At 35.8% G+C, this 18,661-nt stretch overlaps 1 protein-coding gene across 1 annotated transcript in view; it reads right to left on the bottom strand.

Moving 5' to 3' along the window:
- The window catches only part of EML1 (EMAP like 1), a 105,626-nt gene extending 88,859 nt beyond the window's left edge, over window positions 1-16,767 (bottom strand). Inside the window, exon 1 of the mRNA XM_070941744.1 lies at window positions 16,694-16,767. Within this exon, the coding sequence (XP_070797845.1) occupies window positions 16,694-16,763 (70 nt within the window). The 5' untranslated portion in view covers window positions 16,764-16,767. The remainder of the gene's footprint in view (window positions 1-16,693) is intronic.
- Between the last annotated feature and the right edge of the window lie 1,894 nt (window positions 16,768-18,661).

Raw genomic sequence — 18,661 nt, 5'->3', positions numbered from 1 at the left:
CAATTTAATTTCTGTAGCCACCCAGTTCAACAAGTGACTTTGGACAATGTACATTATATCAATGGCCCGGGGTCAATTTTTCTCTAATAATAAGTTGAAAGCAATCATGAACACGTATTTTATTCTTTTTTATCCTACAACTTCATAAAAATTTACTCCAATCGTCTGATGAAATGGTTTGATCCATGTAGTATGATGATGTAATGAAATTGATTATTCTCAAAAGTATCATAAATTTCTTAGGTTTTTTTCCCCACTTAGACAACTCAGAAAACGTTCAGGCCAGTCTGAAAAAACATTGTAACAAGAGCTTGCAATAATATAGTAATGTCTCTAGCAAAATATTAGTGCTTGCCACTTGTTCCATATTTCAAGAAATGGTTCTATATTTAGAATTGAAATGCAGAATTCCTTCTCAGGTTAGTAATAACTGATTATTTTTGGTTTTGAGAGACAGATAAAATAACTTTTATTTAATCTATATAAATGGAGATCCAGAACTATTGTTTTGTTTAACATTATATTTCTGGATTCTTATCCTTTTTTTTATTGAATACCATCCAATTAAGTTACTAATTAAAAGCACCATTATAATTAGTAACATAACTAGTCATCATGATTAATGTAAGACACATTAACTTCAACATAACTTAATTATGATTAGCAATAGCTCTTAGACTTATTCACTGCTCCATACTGCTTTACAGCCCTTTCTAAGCTGTTTACAGAGTCAGCATATTGTCCCCAACAATCTGGGTTCTCATTTTACCCACCTCGGATGGAAAGCTGAGTCAACCTTGAGCCAGTCAGAATCGACTTTCTGGCAGTCGGCAGAATGGCTCAGTGGCTAAGACGTTGAGCTTGTCGATCGAAAGGTTGGCAGTTCAGCACTTCGAATCCCTAGTGCCACATAACAGTGTGGGCTCCTGTTACTTGTCCCAGCTTCTGCCAACCTAGCAGTTCGAAAGCACATAAAAATGCAAGTAGAAAAATAGGGACCACTTTTGGTGGGAAGGTAACAGTGTTCCGTGCACCTTTGGTATTTAGTCATGCTGGCCACATGACCACGGAGACATCGTCGGACAGCGCTGGCTCTTCGGCTTTGAAACCTTTACCTTTACCTTTTACTGCACTTTAACTGCACGACCATGGCTCTTAACCAAATAACCAAAATTGAATAGTTCTCACCAATATTACAAGCAATTTGTTTATAAAAATAGTATGTAAATATATAAATTAAATCCATTTAATATAATAGCAATCTAATAAATGTTTATTCAAAGTCTGGTTTAGCTCAATAGACAGAAGCACTGTAATTTACACCAGCTGTCTGCAATTAAAGTAAGTTCGAATCTTGCCAGGCTCAAGGTTGACTCAGCCTTCCATCCTTTCTAAGGTAGGTAAATTGAGGACCCAGTTTGTGGGGGCAGTAAGCTGACTTTGTATAAATATACAAAAGTATGAAGGCTATTGCTTAACGCACTGTAAGCCGCCCTGAGTCTCCGGAGAAGGGCGGCATATAAATCATTTTTTTTAAAAAAAAAAAAAGTTTAATAAAATTTAAGTGATTTTATTAAAATTTATTTATTTCTCATATTTATATGCCATCTCAGAAACACGACTGAGCTGTTTATAAAAACCATAAAAAAATAACACTCTACAATTAAAAACTTAAAAACTATTAAAAGAAACCAGAAAGGCTTGGGAGAGTATTTAGATGTTACACATGATATAACCACCTCATTAAATCCCAATTCCCATGAGACCCAAGCCTAAATAAGGGTCCTTATTTAGAACTCTTCAGCCTTTTTTAAGTTTTCAATTTTACCTCTATTTTGTACATCATATTTCAAGCCTCTCTTTCTTCTAATTGTCACTGGCCCAAATGTGTATTTCCTCCTTACCACATTTATCTCTTCCAGCTCAGGTCCAGCAATTACATTTCCCCTGAAGAGCATTTTCCTCAGACCTTGTCCCTGAACATAGATTGCTCACCAAGGAACTAATGTAGACATTAGATCAAAATGAATATTCTTTGTAACATCCTCAGAATGATACTTTCTCAGAAAGCAAACCAGAAAGATACATAAGTGGGTGATGCAATATGAACAGGTTGTTTAAAGTTGCCATTGAAACTATCAATATTTTCTCATGCTACCATGTTTTCCCGAAAATAAGACCAGGTCTTATTTTCTTTTAAGCCCCAAAATAAGCACTTGGGCTTATTTTTGGGGAGATCTTATTTTTTTACATGTACAGGAGGCAGCAAGCCCACCGACCCTACCCTCTCCATCCGGGGTAAAATGCTCCCGGTTCGGAGCAGATCGCCCGATCCGGTAGTGATGGCGGCGGTTGGTTCAGAGAACCGGTAGCAAAAATCCCTGCGCGCCTCCCCCAATGCCCAGCTGAGCCGCATAATAATCAGAGGCTTTTTTTTTTTACTTTTTCTACAACCTCTTCGGCTGAAAAAAAGCCTCTGGTGATCGCGCGGCTCAGCTGGGATCATCAGAGGCAAAGTTAAAAAAAATGTTGGCCAAGCCCACCCAGTCACATTAACCCCCACCAAGCCATGCCCACAGAACCGGTAGTAACAATTGTACATTTCACCATTGCTTTCCATCCCACCACCTGCTTGCCTGCGGCTGTAATGACCCAAATTCTCAGCACGCCCTGGCCTCCGGCTTCCCTGCTTGATGGCCCTACTGCTGGCTGGCTACTGAACAGCTGTGCCTGTGCCTGCCTGGTGCAGGGTGAGTCGTCCCAGATCTATGACCTCTGGAGTGCCCCCCTGCTGCCAGTGAAGCTGCACCGCCCGTGATGCCTCAGCTGTGTAGTTTAGGTTTATTCTACTGTGTAATACACCGGGAGGGAGATATTCTTTTTTTATGGAAATAGGAGGAGAACGCTTGTGGTATAAAGCCACAACTATTGCCTTTAAACAACTTAATTTCTTAGTTTAGAGTAGATAATATTTTTAAAAAATTGGAGAACTGACAAAACTATTTTTGGCAAACATGTACTACAATTTTTGTCCCAAAAAATTAGCAAGATTCCATTGAAATGCATGCAGTCTGCCCAAACTAATTGAAATTAAACTTGTACTCTTAACTAAATTGCATCTTTGTGGAAGTTGATGGGAGAGATAATACATTAAAAGATTGAAAAATGTACTTCAATGTAAACAGGAATTGTAATGGGCCAGGATCCAGCCTTTGGGAGTGAGCAATCTGGGCTCACTGAAACTTTGGTTTAACTCTTTTTTTTTCTTTTTTTTACTAGTCAGTCACTATAGTAATAGGAAAATATTATGATATATAGAAATTAGGGGGTTATGACTCAGAACAAGCAGAAAAAGAATTCATAGTTTCCACTGGGCAAATTGTTTAGCCCTGAAACATGTACAGTTGCGCTGTCTCCTCCGATTCTCAAAGACTCTTCGTAGCCTTAGAAAGAAAGTCTTTTATACATTTTTAGGTGTTAAGATGTCACCAAACCCTTCACCTTTTTTCGCTGTAAGTGAGAAACAACTCTACTCTCCCAAAAGAATTTTAGTCTTAGAATTAAATCATTTATTCTTTTTTTCAGGTAAAAATAAACAGGCAAAAGAATCCTGTAAAACGATAAAGCTGCTTGTACTGTAGTTAACTATTTTAAAAAGTTAATTATGTTTTTCTTTTTTTAAATCTTAAATATATATGGAATGTGTTTGTATGTGTTAAAAAAATAAAGCAGAAATATAAAGGTCATAGTTGTTGTTTTTTAATTGAAAGGGTTTCTGGAACTCATAAATTCTACCTCCTGCACTTAGCAGATCCTGCACCAGATGGAACTATGGACTAGATCAGTGGCCATAGGCTCGCCATCATGGACCTATACAATGATTTCAGTGAGTGACTTCAGTGTCGGTACAGGTACATCACCAATCATGAAAAACCTTTCTAAACCTAGGTAAGAATCATAAGAACTAATTTACTACTCTCAACTATTTTCTCTTACTGGGGAAAAGTAAGGCAGTGTCCCTGATGCAGTGTCTTGGCTCTGCAGTAATCCAAGGCCCAGTCATCTGGTGAGTGAAACAGAATTAAATCAGTTCCACAATTCTGCAAGTTGGCTTTGGCCCTGTTACTTTCTCTCTTTTTGTACTGTTATTCCTATGACCCCTTTTGGAATCCAAACAGAACCACCCTGGAATCAGCAAAGAACATACCAAAACATGACTGGAGATCACATACAATTTCATTAGGAAACAAACATCTTCCACACAGAGTGACCATTCAGCATTCAGAATCCAACTGACTTTGTGCTTGTTGTACTCAGATAAAATAAATGCATAGTACATAAAAACAGCTTAAAATACAAATAAGGATAGGAGAAACCAGGGTACAATCTAGCTTTGAAATGGGGAGGATTTCAAACAATACTCTTTCTCATGAAGTCTGAACAAACCCTTCTTTAGACTCATGACGTGCTTCAGCTCTAACACCTACAGATGCAGAAAGCCAGGATCTTAAGTGTGATATCATTCAATTTGAAAGATGTACTGTTTCTATTTTTTGTATATACTAATCCTGCAAATCTAAAATGGGATGGCAGAGTTTCCTCCAAAAAAAAAAAAAAAAAAAAGCAGAGATTCCACTTCAAATACTTTTCATTGACCCATTCACTCTCCAGCTTTCAGCCACAATGTTTTGTGGTTCTGTATAACATATTTCAAATCCTTGCTCCCATCCTAGTGTTCTTTTTTACCACTCCTTTCTTTCCACAAACTGGTTTTTCTGGAACCACTGTGAAAAGGTACATATACTCTGTTTAAAGTGCTGTCTAGAATTATATCATTAGAGAAATATGTATGTGTTGATTAATTACAACTTATCACCACCATCATAAGGAGCTAGAGAAATGGTGCCATGCTAGTAAATTGGGAATAGACTGTTTGGATGCACCTCTAAATTGAAGAGTTCTTAAGGTTCTTCCATGTAAGAATCCGATATCTAGCCCACTACCCTCTTATCTCAGTGGTTGTCAGCTCTTTGAAATGGCCAGTTCAAGAAACTGATGCCACAAGTTTGACTGGAACTGCCTGATTGCATTTTTTTTTCTTCTCTCCTGTCCTTCTTATACCCAGTGAATTAGGTGGAGCTAGTCTGAATTTCCTCCTTAAATTTTTTTTGTTTCCTGGTCTTGAAGCACATTTTATATGCATTGTTATAACTATTTCTTGTGCAGTTTGCAGTTTCACCAAAGTCATATCTGTGGGTTGGTAGCAATAGTGAAGAAATTTGCCAGTTCCACTTTCTAGGAAAAAGTCAATATTCTCTCATGATGATCTCCAATCCAAATACTAACTAGATCCAATTCTGCTTAGCTTTTTTGAGATCAGCTAAGGAAGATCCATACAGTACTACCATCTGCAATAATATAGTAGAGTAATGAAGATGTTAAAATTGGACACATATTCAAGTCCCTCTTTGGCCCAGAGTTCACCGGGTGAGTTTGAGCATTGGGTGGGTTTGAGCTAGTTCCCCACTTTTTCTTAACCCATTTCAGAGGTTTTATTTTATTTTATTGATGATCGATTGATTGACTTAGGCCATCCAACTCCATCACAACACTAGTAATATACAATAATAAGATCATTGCTACAAATATTTTAGTGGGAATAAACTATATGGAAATATATATTTGCTCTCAAGAGAAGACAGAATATCAGTGCATTAATTAAAAAATCATGCCTAATAAGCATTGAAAGCTTTTATCTACCAGAAACATTGTTTGTACCCCTTCAGTTCTCTTCTTCAGTCAAAACTTTGGAAAGATTCCAAAACTCTGCAAGATTCATAGCCTGTGGCAAAACTCTTTGTTCTCTAGCTTATTTGTTCATCGGCCTTCCAAATTTCTTTTGTGCTACACACAAAATCTTTTCTCCAAAAGTCACTGAGGCCTACAGACATGGGGCCTGATGGCAGAAAATTATAAAGGCATCTTTTTACCTCAGTAGCTCCAACTGTCAGGCCTGTTGCCCAGCAACATGAAATTCTAGTACAAAAAGTACAGCTTCATTAATCTTTTACAATATTTTTCCTCACTAATTAGTAAATAATTAATGCTGATTTGGGGACTTAGATGCAACATGTCAATTGGAATTTTGACAGGAAGCAAAGTATTTACAACAAATTCACCCATTCACCCCTTTTGTTATGTATTTTATTTATTTATTTATTTATTTATTAAATTTTTATACCGCCCCCTCTCCCGAAGGACTCGGGGCGGTGAACAGCCAAAATTAAAAACGCACAATACAAATATTAAAATACATTAAAACAAAATTAAATTATCTTAGGCTTCTCCAATTTAAAACCCCGTTACCCATAAAATTCACCAATTAAAAATTTTTTTTTAACCCAGCCCGGCTTGCTGAAATAAAAAAGTCTTCAGGGCCCGGCGGAAGGTCCGGAGGTCCGGGATTAGTCGTATCCCTGGGGGCAGCTCATTCCAGAGGGCGGGTGCCCCCACAGAGAAGGCTCTTCCCCGGGGGGTCGCCAGCCGACATTGCCTGACAGACGGCACCCTGAGGAGACCCTCTCTGTGGGAGCGTGTTGGCCGGTGGGAGGTTATCGGAGGCAGAAGGTGGTCTCGTAAATAACTGGGTCCTAAGCCATTTGAGTCATAGTGGCACAGATTACGCATTACAAAGACTTAGATTATAAATTAATATTAAAAACCAAAGAAGAGATATTTTGAGCTTATTTTAGGAAAATAAAGCGTAATTTTAAAGACTAATTTGGTTTTGTGGAACACGGGTATCCTATAATATGTTCCTTAGTTTTTAAAATACCATAGGGATATTATTTTGCTGTAACAAACTCAGCACTCCCAAAAATAAATAAAGGCAACTTTATCATCTATTTGACTCTCTTCCTTCCAAATGCATCTATTGTTGTTGAAGTAAGTTATTTTTAAAACATTCTTGATACTTTCTAGTGCTTCCCCCTTCATCACAACAAGAATAAACAATTACAATTTTAACAATTTATCATCTTCTCTTAAAATACAATCATCTCTTCATCTCATATCTAATCTTTTATCTATAATCAGATCCTTAAAATCTTATCATTCATTATCAGAAGTCCAGTAAGAAATATTAGAAATAACATCTGATTTAACCTTGATCAAATAGCTCCCTTTTTATTCCTTCTCTTCAATAATCTTAATCTTCAATTCCTTCAAATAATGTCCTAGATTTTAAAAAACTCTTCATTCAGTCCTGCAAAATTCCATTGTTACTAGAAATAACAACAAATCTCTTATTTATGATCAAATAAACCCACTGTATATTCCTTCCTTTTATGTTTTAACAATTTTAATCCTTCAAATAGTGTCCTAGAACTTGATTTCATTTTTTCTTTGTTACTTCTCACAAAACCCATCAGAAATGTAATTTTATACTTTTGTAAACTGAATATCAGAAAGTTGTTGAAGTCATTCTTTTAGTTTGCCATTTGTATATGTCTTTTAATTATTAAAACATCAACCAGTTTCACTTGTATATCCAGTGTAACATTTTCTTGCAGCCTGTCATTTTTAAATCTACTTTCAGATCAGTCTCAATCTTACTTGGTAAAATTTGTTCTTCTTTAGCATCAAAATGCAGTTTTTTATTTTTTTTATTTTGTGTTCTTTCTTTACTATATTCTTATTTTTTCTATTTTTCTTTTTTGCAGCTTGTATTAGTATTGATCTGTATTACTGTAATGCTTTATAAATTTTTTACATTAAAATGTTCTAGTGCAAAAGATTAGCAAATTTTCTTATACAAAATCTTCCCAAATATGAATTGCTAGTGTTAATTTTCACAAGAAACCTGGTATCATTACTGTACTGTCAGCTGGGTGGTCTAGGGTAGTTATTTTCTCTTAGCCCTAAGAAGTAATCAGTGAAAAGTACTCCTGAAAAATTTGTGAAGAAAACTCCATGGACTTCTCTAGGCAGTCTCTGAGAATCAGACATGACTGAATTGGGGGGGGGGGGGGAATATCTTAATTTCTATGCCCCCCATAGTTTGTTTAAGTATATCAAAATCAGTTCTGTTTAAATCAAGCTACAGATCCTTACTGCATTTAGAAGGACCACAATTTAATCAGAATTACAGTCCCAAAACAGGATTCAGTCCCAAAACATCTTCAGTCAAGGATTTGCACACAGTATTTTAGAGATTACACATAGTCTTCAGTGGTTTGAAAACAAGCTTTGCTCCTGAACCAAAGCAAAAAATATAATTTGATTTAAACTTAAGCTAAACCTTCAAAAATTATTAAATAGTTAAAATGATCATCCCTGTGTATTTACTAATTTCCCAAGTGTATTGTCTATGATAAACAGCAATGAACATTTGAAATAAAAAAGACAGAGAAAATCAAAGTGAGTGAAGATAGTTAAACAAGAAACCTTCAACCATGTAGATGGAATAAAAAATAATGACAAGTTCAGGGATGAAGGGGAATTTTTTTAGAAATTTGTTTGAGAATACTATGTCAGACTAGAGTTGAAACAAATACTGCAAAATGTTCATATCCAGAAAAAAATGCCAAAAAAAGAGTCATACATTCTGTGAGAATGTAAAAAGTTGTAAAACGGCAGCTGTAAATGTTTTGTTTGGAGAAATGTTAAAATATGATTGTGATTTGCTTATGAAGCTGCTATGCAATTTGCTTAAATGTGTGAAAATTGCACCTATGTCTGACAGTTGGAAGAAAGTCATTAATAGTAAGAATGAATGCAAAAATAACAGCAGATCAGTTTAAGAGTTTTGGGGGATGTATTCAGTAGATTTCTGATTAAGAATGAGAGATGGTAACAAATACCTTTGGAGAAGTGCAGCTTTATGGTGGTTATAGAGGAGATTTTTATTTTTGACAAATATGGAAAAAAAAGGGTATTGTATGTTGCAAATTTGGAAAAAACATACAATAAAATGAATAGGTTTAATTACAGGTTATTTTTCACGATATGAATTTGAATATCAGTTGCTAAATCTGATAAGAATGACATATGTCAGAATAAAACATGCATTAGGAGCCTTGGTGGCGCAGCGGACTAAACTACTGTTAAAGTAGCACTTAGCTGCCAGCTGCCTGCAATTACTGTGAGTTCAATTCTCACCAGGCTCAAGGTTGACTCAGCCTTCCATCCTTTCAAGGTAGGTAAAATGAGGACCCGGTTTGCGGGGGCAATAAGCTGACTTTGTATAAAATAGAATACCGCTCAGGGGGGGTGGCAAAAAACCCTACTGAGCAGGTATATACAAAAAGTATGAAGGCTATTGCTTAATGCATTGTAAGCCGCCCTGAGTCTCTGGAGAAGGGCGGCATATAAATCAGACTAATAATAATAATAATAATAATAATAATAATAATAATAATAATAATAATAATAATATAATGACTCTACAAAAAACCACCTTACTCGGAACAGCTTACATCCTCCGACGATACCTTAACAGTTCCTAGGTCCTTGGTTAGGACTCGAGCTGCTGAGCTATTAACCAGCCTCAAAGACTGTGAATCTCACTAAAGATTAACCAATAATAATAATACAGATAAATAGAATGTTCTACATCAAGCATTCTAATTTTATATTAAACAGGGAGAAAAGCAGGGATTTGTGATGACCTATTGATTGTTTACTGTATATATGAATGAATGTTTAATTAATGTTAGTTAATGAGGCTAGAGATACGTTGGTTGAAAACTTTTATTTCTGTATATAGATTATAGCATGCAGACTGAGAACCTGAATGATTTCCAGCAAATTTAGATAGAGCATATATGAAGGGCTTTAGTTGGGTTGTGTGCAACAGTGATGTCATGTGTTTGTAATTTAGATGCCATGTGGTGATGCCATATGTTTGTAATTATTCAGATGAGTACAAACACACTGCAGTAACCAGAGAACCAGAAAAAGGAAACAAACTGCCTATACCACATATTCCAACAAAATGGATACCCATGCAACTTTGTAAAAAAGGGACTGACTTCTCAATTTACTAAACACAATCAATAGAAGCTACAAAATGGATAACACTGACAACAAAAGCATCTCAGAAACAACCAACAGACTATTACACACACATGGCATCACCATAGCGCAGAAGCCAATTAAAACCCTCCAAAGCATTTCCTGTAAACTAAAAGACCCAGTGGCTCAAGAAGAAAAACTGAAGTTTTAAAAACACCACTTTTAAAATAATGTTTAGCTATTTTCTTTAGTGGAATTGCTCAAGGCAGCTTTCAGTACATTCAAAGCAGTAACATCTGCATCAAGATCGTTGATATTTATTTATTGTGGGTGTATATACCAATTCATTCAGATTTACAATAATTTACTGTGCAATAATCCTTAAATTTAAAATCACGTTTAAAAACAAACAAACCAAAAACCAAAAAGCCAGTAGCAATATAAACAGTTAACCAAAAAAACCAATGATAGCCATTGGTGCCAGACAATACTATTATCCAATAGTTCTTTGAAAGAGTTGTAGCTTGAAAGACTTACAGAATAGCAATGGAGCCAACACAAAGACTCCAAAGGGAAGTTGTTATGCAGGAAGAGGGCTACAGAAAAAAGCTCTTCCCTTGGATACACAGTCTTCTCCTTTTTTGCATATGGGAAAGAGAACATATCCCCAACCAGGACAGCTACAAAGAACAGGACCATTCTACCTAGAAAAAATTATTCTGAAACTACTTAGGGCCAAGCATTTATCTGGTCAAGTAAAAAGAGTTATTATTTGAAGAACTAATATTAAACAAATTTGTCTATGTAAATCTTGGTTTTTATATTAGAAACTCAGTATCGAGAAAATCGGTTCTCTGATCATATACCATGTTCCCCATCTGGAGTCCTCCAGATACATTTGTAAATTAAAATCACAAAATTCTTGCCAAACTCATAAAAGGTACCAGGCTACCTCTCTGTGGGAAAGAGAAAGAAAGGTCTACATGTTCCTATTAATTCAGGCTCCTTTTCCTTTCTAGTCCTTCAAAATAAATCTTGACATTTATTGGAACTTCTCTATTTTTAAAGAGAGGATTCGGTTAACAAAAAATGCTTGGTTTTATTGCAATCTGATCTGAATCGTATTTCCACAAATGGTCCCAAACTTTTTGAAGATATGGTTAATGTTGGGAAATGCAAAGTAGACTCTAATTTTTTAAATATTGATCTTAAATATTGATAATATTGATCTATTGATCCATGGATCCATTTATCCTAGGTCAAAGGTGGGGAACGACTTGTGGACTTCAACTCACAGAGTTCCTGAGTCAGCATGGTCATAAAGGGGCCATCGTTCCCCATCTCTGATCTAGGAGCATCTGGAGATAATAAACTGGAGAGATTTTATTTTATTTATTACATTTCTGGGACTGCCAAACTCCAGATTAACTTTAAGAAGCTTTCAGATCAAGTAGAAAGAAACATCACAGAATCAAAAAAAGAGAATCAACTTTTTGTAATTCTAACAAGAATGTTAATATTTATTTTATTTCTTTTTCTTTTAAATAAGATTTTGGTACAGCCCAGAAGTTCATACATTTCCTTTGAGTACCCTGAATGTCCCAGAATAGACAAAAATGGTTCAACATTGTTACTTTCAATGACTGGAGAAAAGGTATGGCAATTGACAGCTATTACATATGTAGTCTTCCTAGCGTGGGATCATGCATGATACAGTAACCACAAGGGTACCAATTAATATGAAAGCAGTCAAGCTCACATGCTGTTTTAACCAAGAGAGTGGCTGCATTCAAGCAACTTGTCTGGTGTCATCCTTTATAGAGATTACTTCCTGTAGAAACAACCCAGTAATTAATGTGCAAATAGCCAAAGTATCATATCTGAAAAATTAGGCTTGTGTTGAGAGGATGAATCCAACATTTTGAGGGTAAAAGAAGAAGCCAGTGCTTTTAAAATAACCACGTATGGCACCAAAGGAGGCACTGGGTGCATTTAGGCAACTCCTTCTGAAAGCTGATTTTGCATACTTGCTGCCCTCCTGCATTTCACATTTGCTGTGGGTTGGCCTGTTTCTTAAAATATTTGAAAGTTTCATGAATAATGGATAAGGAGAGGGATTTATGAATATTCATAATAATCACTGCTTTGTAAGGCAGTAAGCAGACAGAAGTGTTGAAAGCAAACATTTAGAATTCTAAGTCTTAAAATAATTGTTAAATCATCATAGGGAAAGTAGATTTCTCTCACACTTAAACACATTCTCATACGTGCAGATGACCATACAAAATGTCTACATTCGTTTCTAAACACCTGCTTACAGCTATGATAGTTATTAAAAATGATTCTTGGCCATATATTTGGGGTGTGAGAAATAGAACTATTGAACACATTCTGGGAATTGTTTTCTGGAAATATCATTATAGCTTTCTTTTTAATACTGTACATAGTTATTCATTCAAATCCATTTCAACCTCTCTTTCTCTCTCTGTTTTCAATAAATATGTAAGAAACATCTTAATTTATTTTTATGTTTCTTTCAGAATCCATGCTGATTAAAGCATCCAACTAGATGTTACTAGTTGAAAGGGATTTGAATATTACCATCATAATTGTCACCAGTTATGCTTCCTTGGTAAGTCTCATAAAACAAAATCTAAAGAGACCACATTTTCACAGTAGAGTGATATAATCATGCAATAGTTGTGTCGTTGGAGCTTACTATATAGTAGATTAATTCTATAAGATAAGATGTCAATAGGAGTCTAAGAAAATGGTCAAATTCAGATTCAAATATTAGCCATAACATAACATCGAGTTTGCACAATATGCAAATTACTTGTTCGTTAACTGCTGGCTGAATACAAATGAAGCCAAAAACAAACAACACAGTATTTTCTTACTACTTTTTTACTACCACTATTAATCAGTGCTGTTTCTGAATTCAGTAAACTAAGTGATTCAGACTCTAATTCTCTACCTACTTATCCCGGATTAGGCCTCATTGTAGTTGGAGTGATTTGTTTCAGAGTATATTTATTCTTTATTTATTCAAATTCTATAGCTGCTCATATCAGTTATTGTCTCTGGGTTGCTTACAATGATTCTAGGAAGTTACCAAAAATATACAGATATATATGAGGAAATTTTATCAATTAATCATAATTTTTCTACAAATGCTTTGAAAATCCAAGCATCGTGTGTATGTTTTGCAAATATGATTATTTTTTAGGAAGTGGTCATTGCCTTTCAAATAGATTTTACCTCTCTTAACCCACACCAACAAACACATTCATTCACCACTGTGATTCATTAGCTTGGAAAGATGTCCAAAGTGGGGGGGTTTTTTAGTTGATTGTGAAAATTACTCACAAGCTAGTCTTTAATGCAAAAATCCATGATTTTGGAAAATTGCTGTTAGTCAGAACACCCACTTGTTAAATTTCTACAACATGTATAAATGGATTATGGGCTGCGGGGTGGAATTTATGGAAATTCTAAAACAAAGTGAATCCACTGAATCAAGTAAACCAGAAGTGTTTAAATTTCACCAACCTTCTCATATTTGTCACCATTCTGATTTTCACTTCACAACTACATGAAGGATGAAAAATAGTAGTTGCAGGATGATATAATTCCCCTAAATTTCTCCATGCTGATGTCAACTCCAGTTGGCCCAACATGGATTTTTCTTTCTTTTTTCACCCCAAAAAACCCACAGGGATCACTTTGAAATATTTTTGTGGTCACAACTATTTCTGGTTTGGGTTATGAATTTGCTGACAAAGGTGTTTTATAAAACCTCAGAGGACAGATTTGAATCAGCAATATGAAGAGCACTTTCTCCCAAAAATATTGCAAAATTCCTTGAAGGTAAGCATATTCAAGCAGAGAGGTGGGATGGGTGCCACAATCAGGCTACATCGCCAAAGTTCACTAGCTGCATTTCCAATTTTTTTTGTATTCCTTGAAAAAGTCTGATGAGGAAATGCTAAATTCAAATGGATGTTCTTAGACTGCCCTTCAGATCTTTGCAATGAGTATTCATGGATTGAAAGTACACCCAATAGATTGGATTGGTGAGGACATGATGATATATCATTAAGTCGCTCATATGTTCACCAAATTTCAGAGTAAGAGCATTGCTTTACAAATTACTGTATTTTTGAGTCTGCATCTCTTTAAAAGCATCTAGTAGGCCATGCTTGGTTTTCAAATGATAAGCTAAGTGAAAGCTTGTTACTACTTGAATAAGAGATCCATGGGGAATATCAGATTGTGGAAAGCCAAAAAACAACTCAATGGCAAACAACAAACCACCCCCATAGTGTTGTCTGGAAAGCCATATAGGCAAGAGACACTGGGAGTCAACATGACTTAGATAGATTTTATATGAAATTTGAATAAATTTTATAAGACCATATAAACTATTTGGTCACATAATAACCCAACCCCCAAAAGTGTCATTTCTTCCTTAGAAAGACCATTCCAAATATGAAAGAAGAAACTGGCTCAGTGGTGGGTTGACCCCGGTTCGCACTGGTGGGAGGCTCCGTCCACTGACCCCGACGACATCAAAACGCTTCTGCGCTTGCACAGAAGAGCATGTGTGCGGCCCTGCTACGAACCGGTAATAAAGGTAAATAGAACCCACCCCTGATCTGGCTGGATTGTTTCAAATAGCAATAGCACTTAGACTCATATACACCAATTCATAGTGCTTTTACAGCACTCTCTAAGCAGTTTACAGAGTAAGCATATTGTCTCCAACAATCTGGGCCCTCCTTTTACTGGCCTTGGAAAGATGGAAGGTTGAGCCGGTCAGGATCAAATTCTTGACTGTGAGCAGAGTTAGCCTGCAATACTGCATCCTAACCACTGCACCATCACCGCTCTTTGGTATGACATTTCTTGGATTCAGAGATCCATCAAGGAACATTTGACATCTCTACACATTTTCCCCTGAGTTCTCTCTTTATGAGTCATGTATAAGCTATGACAAAGAAAATGACATGATCATTTAGAAACAACAAGAGAGTAATCTCCCCAAATTATGTTGGTGTTGCCTTAGAATAACTGTAGCTGAATGAAGTGCAGCTTTATCAATTTTAACAGGTGTAGGCAACCTTAAGAGAAGATTTTTATTCAACTTTATTTGTTTGCTTGCTTGCTTGCTTGCTTGCTTGTTTGTTTGTTTATAGCATATGATTTTTATTTTATGGGACTATCAGGGTATTTCCAAGATGTCTAGTTGGCATCTATGGAATCCCAAAAGTAGTCATATAATTGCCGTAATGGCCATGTGAGAATTCAAATGAGAAATATGAAAATATTGCAAGACTTTGGTATTTTTCTAATGTGACATTTGATCAGATTTCAACATATTATGAGAGGCCATGTGACATCATGATGGTAAGGTTATCAAAATTTTGTCAAATTGTGAAAAATTGGCCATTTTGCTTCTCATTTTGTTCTGCCTACATAATTATGCAAGTGTCCATTGCCGGAAAACAGCTGATTCTAGAAGTTCTACCTTACAGGATTTAGCAGAGCTGAATTAGAGCACTTCATCTGTTCTAAGCCTTTGGAAAAATATTTCATATTTATTTATTAATATAGTTCATCAAAATGTCCTGACTCCCTGGAAAGGTCTAGTTAGTATTATCTATATTTCAGGAATATACACTCAGAAAGGTGTGCACACTCCCTCTCTTAAATCTCTCTTGTATATAGTTGGCCTTTACCACTGTACTGTGAGTTTACTGGAAAAGACAGTGAAGCCTCTTAAACTGCATAGATTAGTCACAGCATGAACCTAGACTTCCTAAAGCCTTTATGGCCTTTCAGGAAAGCTAGAAATTAGATTTATATAACTAGCGGCTGGAACACATGCGTACTCACGTACGTGCAGGCACTGACAGAAAAGAAAGTGGCTTTCCTTGTGCATTAATAAACCAAACAGAAATAAGTTACAACTAAAAGGCTGTAATAAATGATTTGTTTTTCTCATTAGAGCTTGAAAGTACAGCCGTTTAAAAGCTACAAGAGACTGAAACAAAACTTTTTTTTATTAAACAAGATTAAGAAGTTATTACTATGTAAGTTTGGCACCTGCCCCGATTTTCCAATTATCCTGAAGGGACAGAAAAGCTGTTCCTTGCCTCCAGTTCAAGATGTAAAGGGCTCCATCCTCTTTAAATAATGATGCTTAAGAGGAACAGCTTGATGAGTTCACAAAATAACAAAGATTAGATAATGTTATTAAATACCTGCCAACCCGCTTTCCCTTCCCTTCCTTTCCTGAGCCAGTTCTTCTGATGTAATGTTTGCAGTCAGACTTTGGAATCACTCCCTTGGATGCTGCAACTGAATTTCTAAACAGTTCATTTCAGCCATGAATCAATATTGACTAAATTGCACAGGTAATCCATTTTGATTATATATATTTTTGCAAGCATTTTCATGAAAGGGAGAAAAGAAATGCAATATATATCTGGAAATGACCCTCTTTTTACCCATCATGGAAATAGCAAATGAAAATGACATTCAGTACAATGTCCTCAAGCCACAAGGTCATCATCTAAGCACCATTAAAAATATTCAGCAGAGAATGAGTTAAAGAATACTGACATAATAACACATCCATAGCAAAACTAAAAGGACAAGGAAAAAATGGTGAGACCTGCACAGCATTCAGAAGGTCCAATATTCAGAAGGTCCATTTGAATAGGTTCTTCAGGAATCGATTTCATATTTGTCCCTAATGCTTCAAAAACTGGAGGTGGGGGATGCCCAGCGTTCAAAGAATTTTGCAGGAGAGACATTTGGTTCTCTTTTCTTCCTTATATTTATGTAAGGGTTGCAGTGACAGCTGGCTGAAAATAGACACATCCAAATTAACTGAGCCTCCTTTAAGCCAAAGCATTATTGTGATGTCATGAGAAGCTGCTTAGGATACCAAGGTCAGTGGAACAGGACAGCACTAGTACACACGCTGGACCTGCAGTGAGCCAGTTTGAAGGCAGAGGAGAGAAATTTTTATGGCTATGCTGTTTTCATTATACATTTCATTTCATTGTATCTTTTTAAAAAGCCATGATACTAACTGGAAAGATGCATTATCAATACAAACGAAAGCATATGCCTACTTCATTGTCAGAGCTGCCAATATTTCACCTAAAAAAATTGTAACATCTTTGCCCTATTAAAATTCCTGGTTATTATGTTCTGTACTGTTGGAAGGGGTATTTTTTTGTTTTTTGTTTTGCTATATTTTATAGAAACTTGTCCAACATTGTTGTGAAAAGTAAAATGATGGATTGGTTTTTAGATTGTCTCTTTTCCCCCACTTTCTTGAAAGGTTGCACAAAGAGGCCTTTTTACCACAGCTAATGAGTAATATGAAGATAGACAGAGTTCAGAGAATTATATTCAAACGTAATCAACCTTCCAATAGCTTTCTGCCAGACTTTCCAAGCTCCTATTACTGAACTCTTCACTGTAATCTAATTGTATGTATATTAGTAACAGCCAATATGTTGATTAAGGAGCACTGGAAAATATAAGTTTCATAAAACAGAGATGGTATGCAAATTATTAAACTTTTATCTGGTCACATTTTGTTCTTTTTTAGCATTAAAAACAATCCCCAAAACAATTTCAAAACTTTTTACCTTTATAAAAATTAAAACCAGTTAAACAAACTCATATCGATAATTAATTACAAACCTCTAAAAAGATGCTGAAACTATGAATCACATAAATACCCTGTAACATAGAACCAAAATACCAAAAGAGGCTAGACAGCCATTGGGCTAAAACACAGTACTATCCTCTGGACATAACCCTGCAGGAAGTTGAATAACTGTGGTTCCCATCACAAAGAGCTAGTCAAGAAGTATATGATGGAAAATTGTAACAAAATCACCAAGAGATTCCAGGAAGTTGCATTCCCACATCTATTACCCTGTTAAAGACATCAGGGTGTCCAAGGCTGATTCAGCTCTTGGACCAGGCCTGAATCAAAACTTGAATGAATCAGCTAATATGTTTCTTTCAAGAATGACTGCAGCTGCATAGCCTCTACTCATTTGGATATCGTCCCTAGAAAGCAAAATTGGTAGTTAGGAGGTTCTGATAGAAGAGAATATTTGTATTCAGGGTTGAACTGTAGGGTCCTTGGTGCTCTCTGAGTGCGATGGTTTTCTTGCAGACTTTTGGTAACACTGATGATGTTACCTAGTTTAGTAATAAAACATCTTCAAGAAAACCACCAACCTCAGAGAGCACTAAGAATCCCACAGCTAGGAAGTGTTACGAGCCATAGGTTCTACAGTGAGTTTCTTGAAATCAGTCATGATGAATAAGAGTCAAGAGATAGTTATAAAGATTTTCAGGCCTTACAAAAACATCCTGTGTTACACTACTGTAATTAGGTTATTGAAATTTATTTTTTTAGAGTGTCACAATAAGGAATAAGATATTAGTCAATATGAGAAGCTATCAGTAATACAAGGAGAGGGAAATGCCTTGCTAGAAGAACAAATCAGCTGCAAGTTAATGGTTGAGCTAATGTGTTTTTGGAAGAGTTTTTGGAAGATTTCAGATCTACTTCATTGGAACATTCTTAAATACCATGTTGGATTCTGAA

Source organism: Pituophis catenifer, unplaced genomic scaffold, assembly GCF_029215685.1.
Source record: "Pituophis catenifer annectens isolate HBS135680 unplaced genomic scaffold, rPitCat1.0.hap2 SCAF_1, whole genome shotgun sequence".
NCBI classification, from domain to species: Eukaryota; Metazoa; Chordata; class Lepidosauria; order Squamata; family Colubridae; genus Pituophis; species Pituophis catenifer.
The sequence above is the reverse complement of the archived record's forward strand: the minus strand, read 5'-3'. Positions and strand labels throughout refer to the sequence as shown.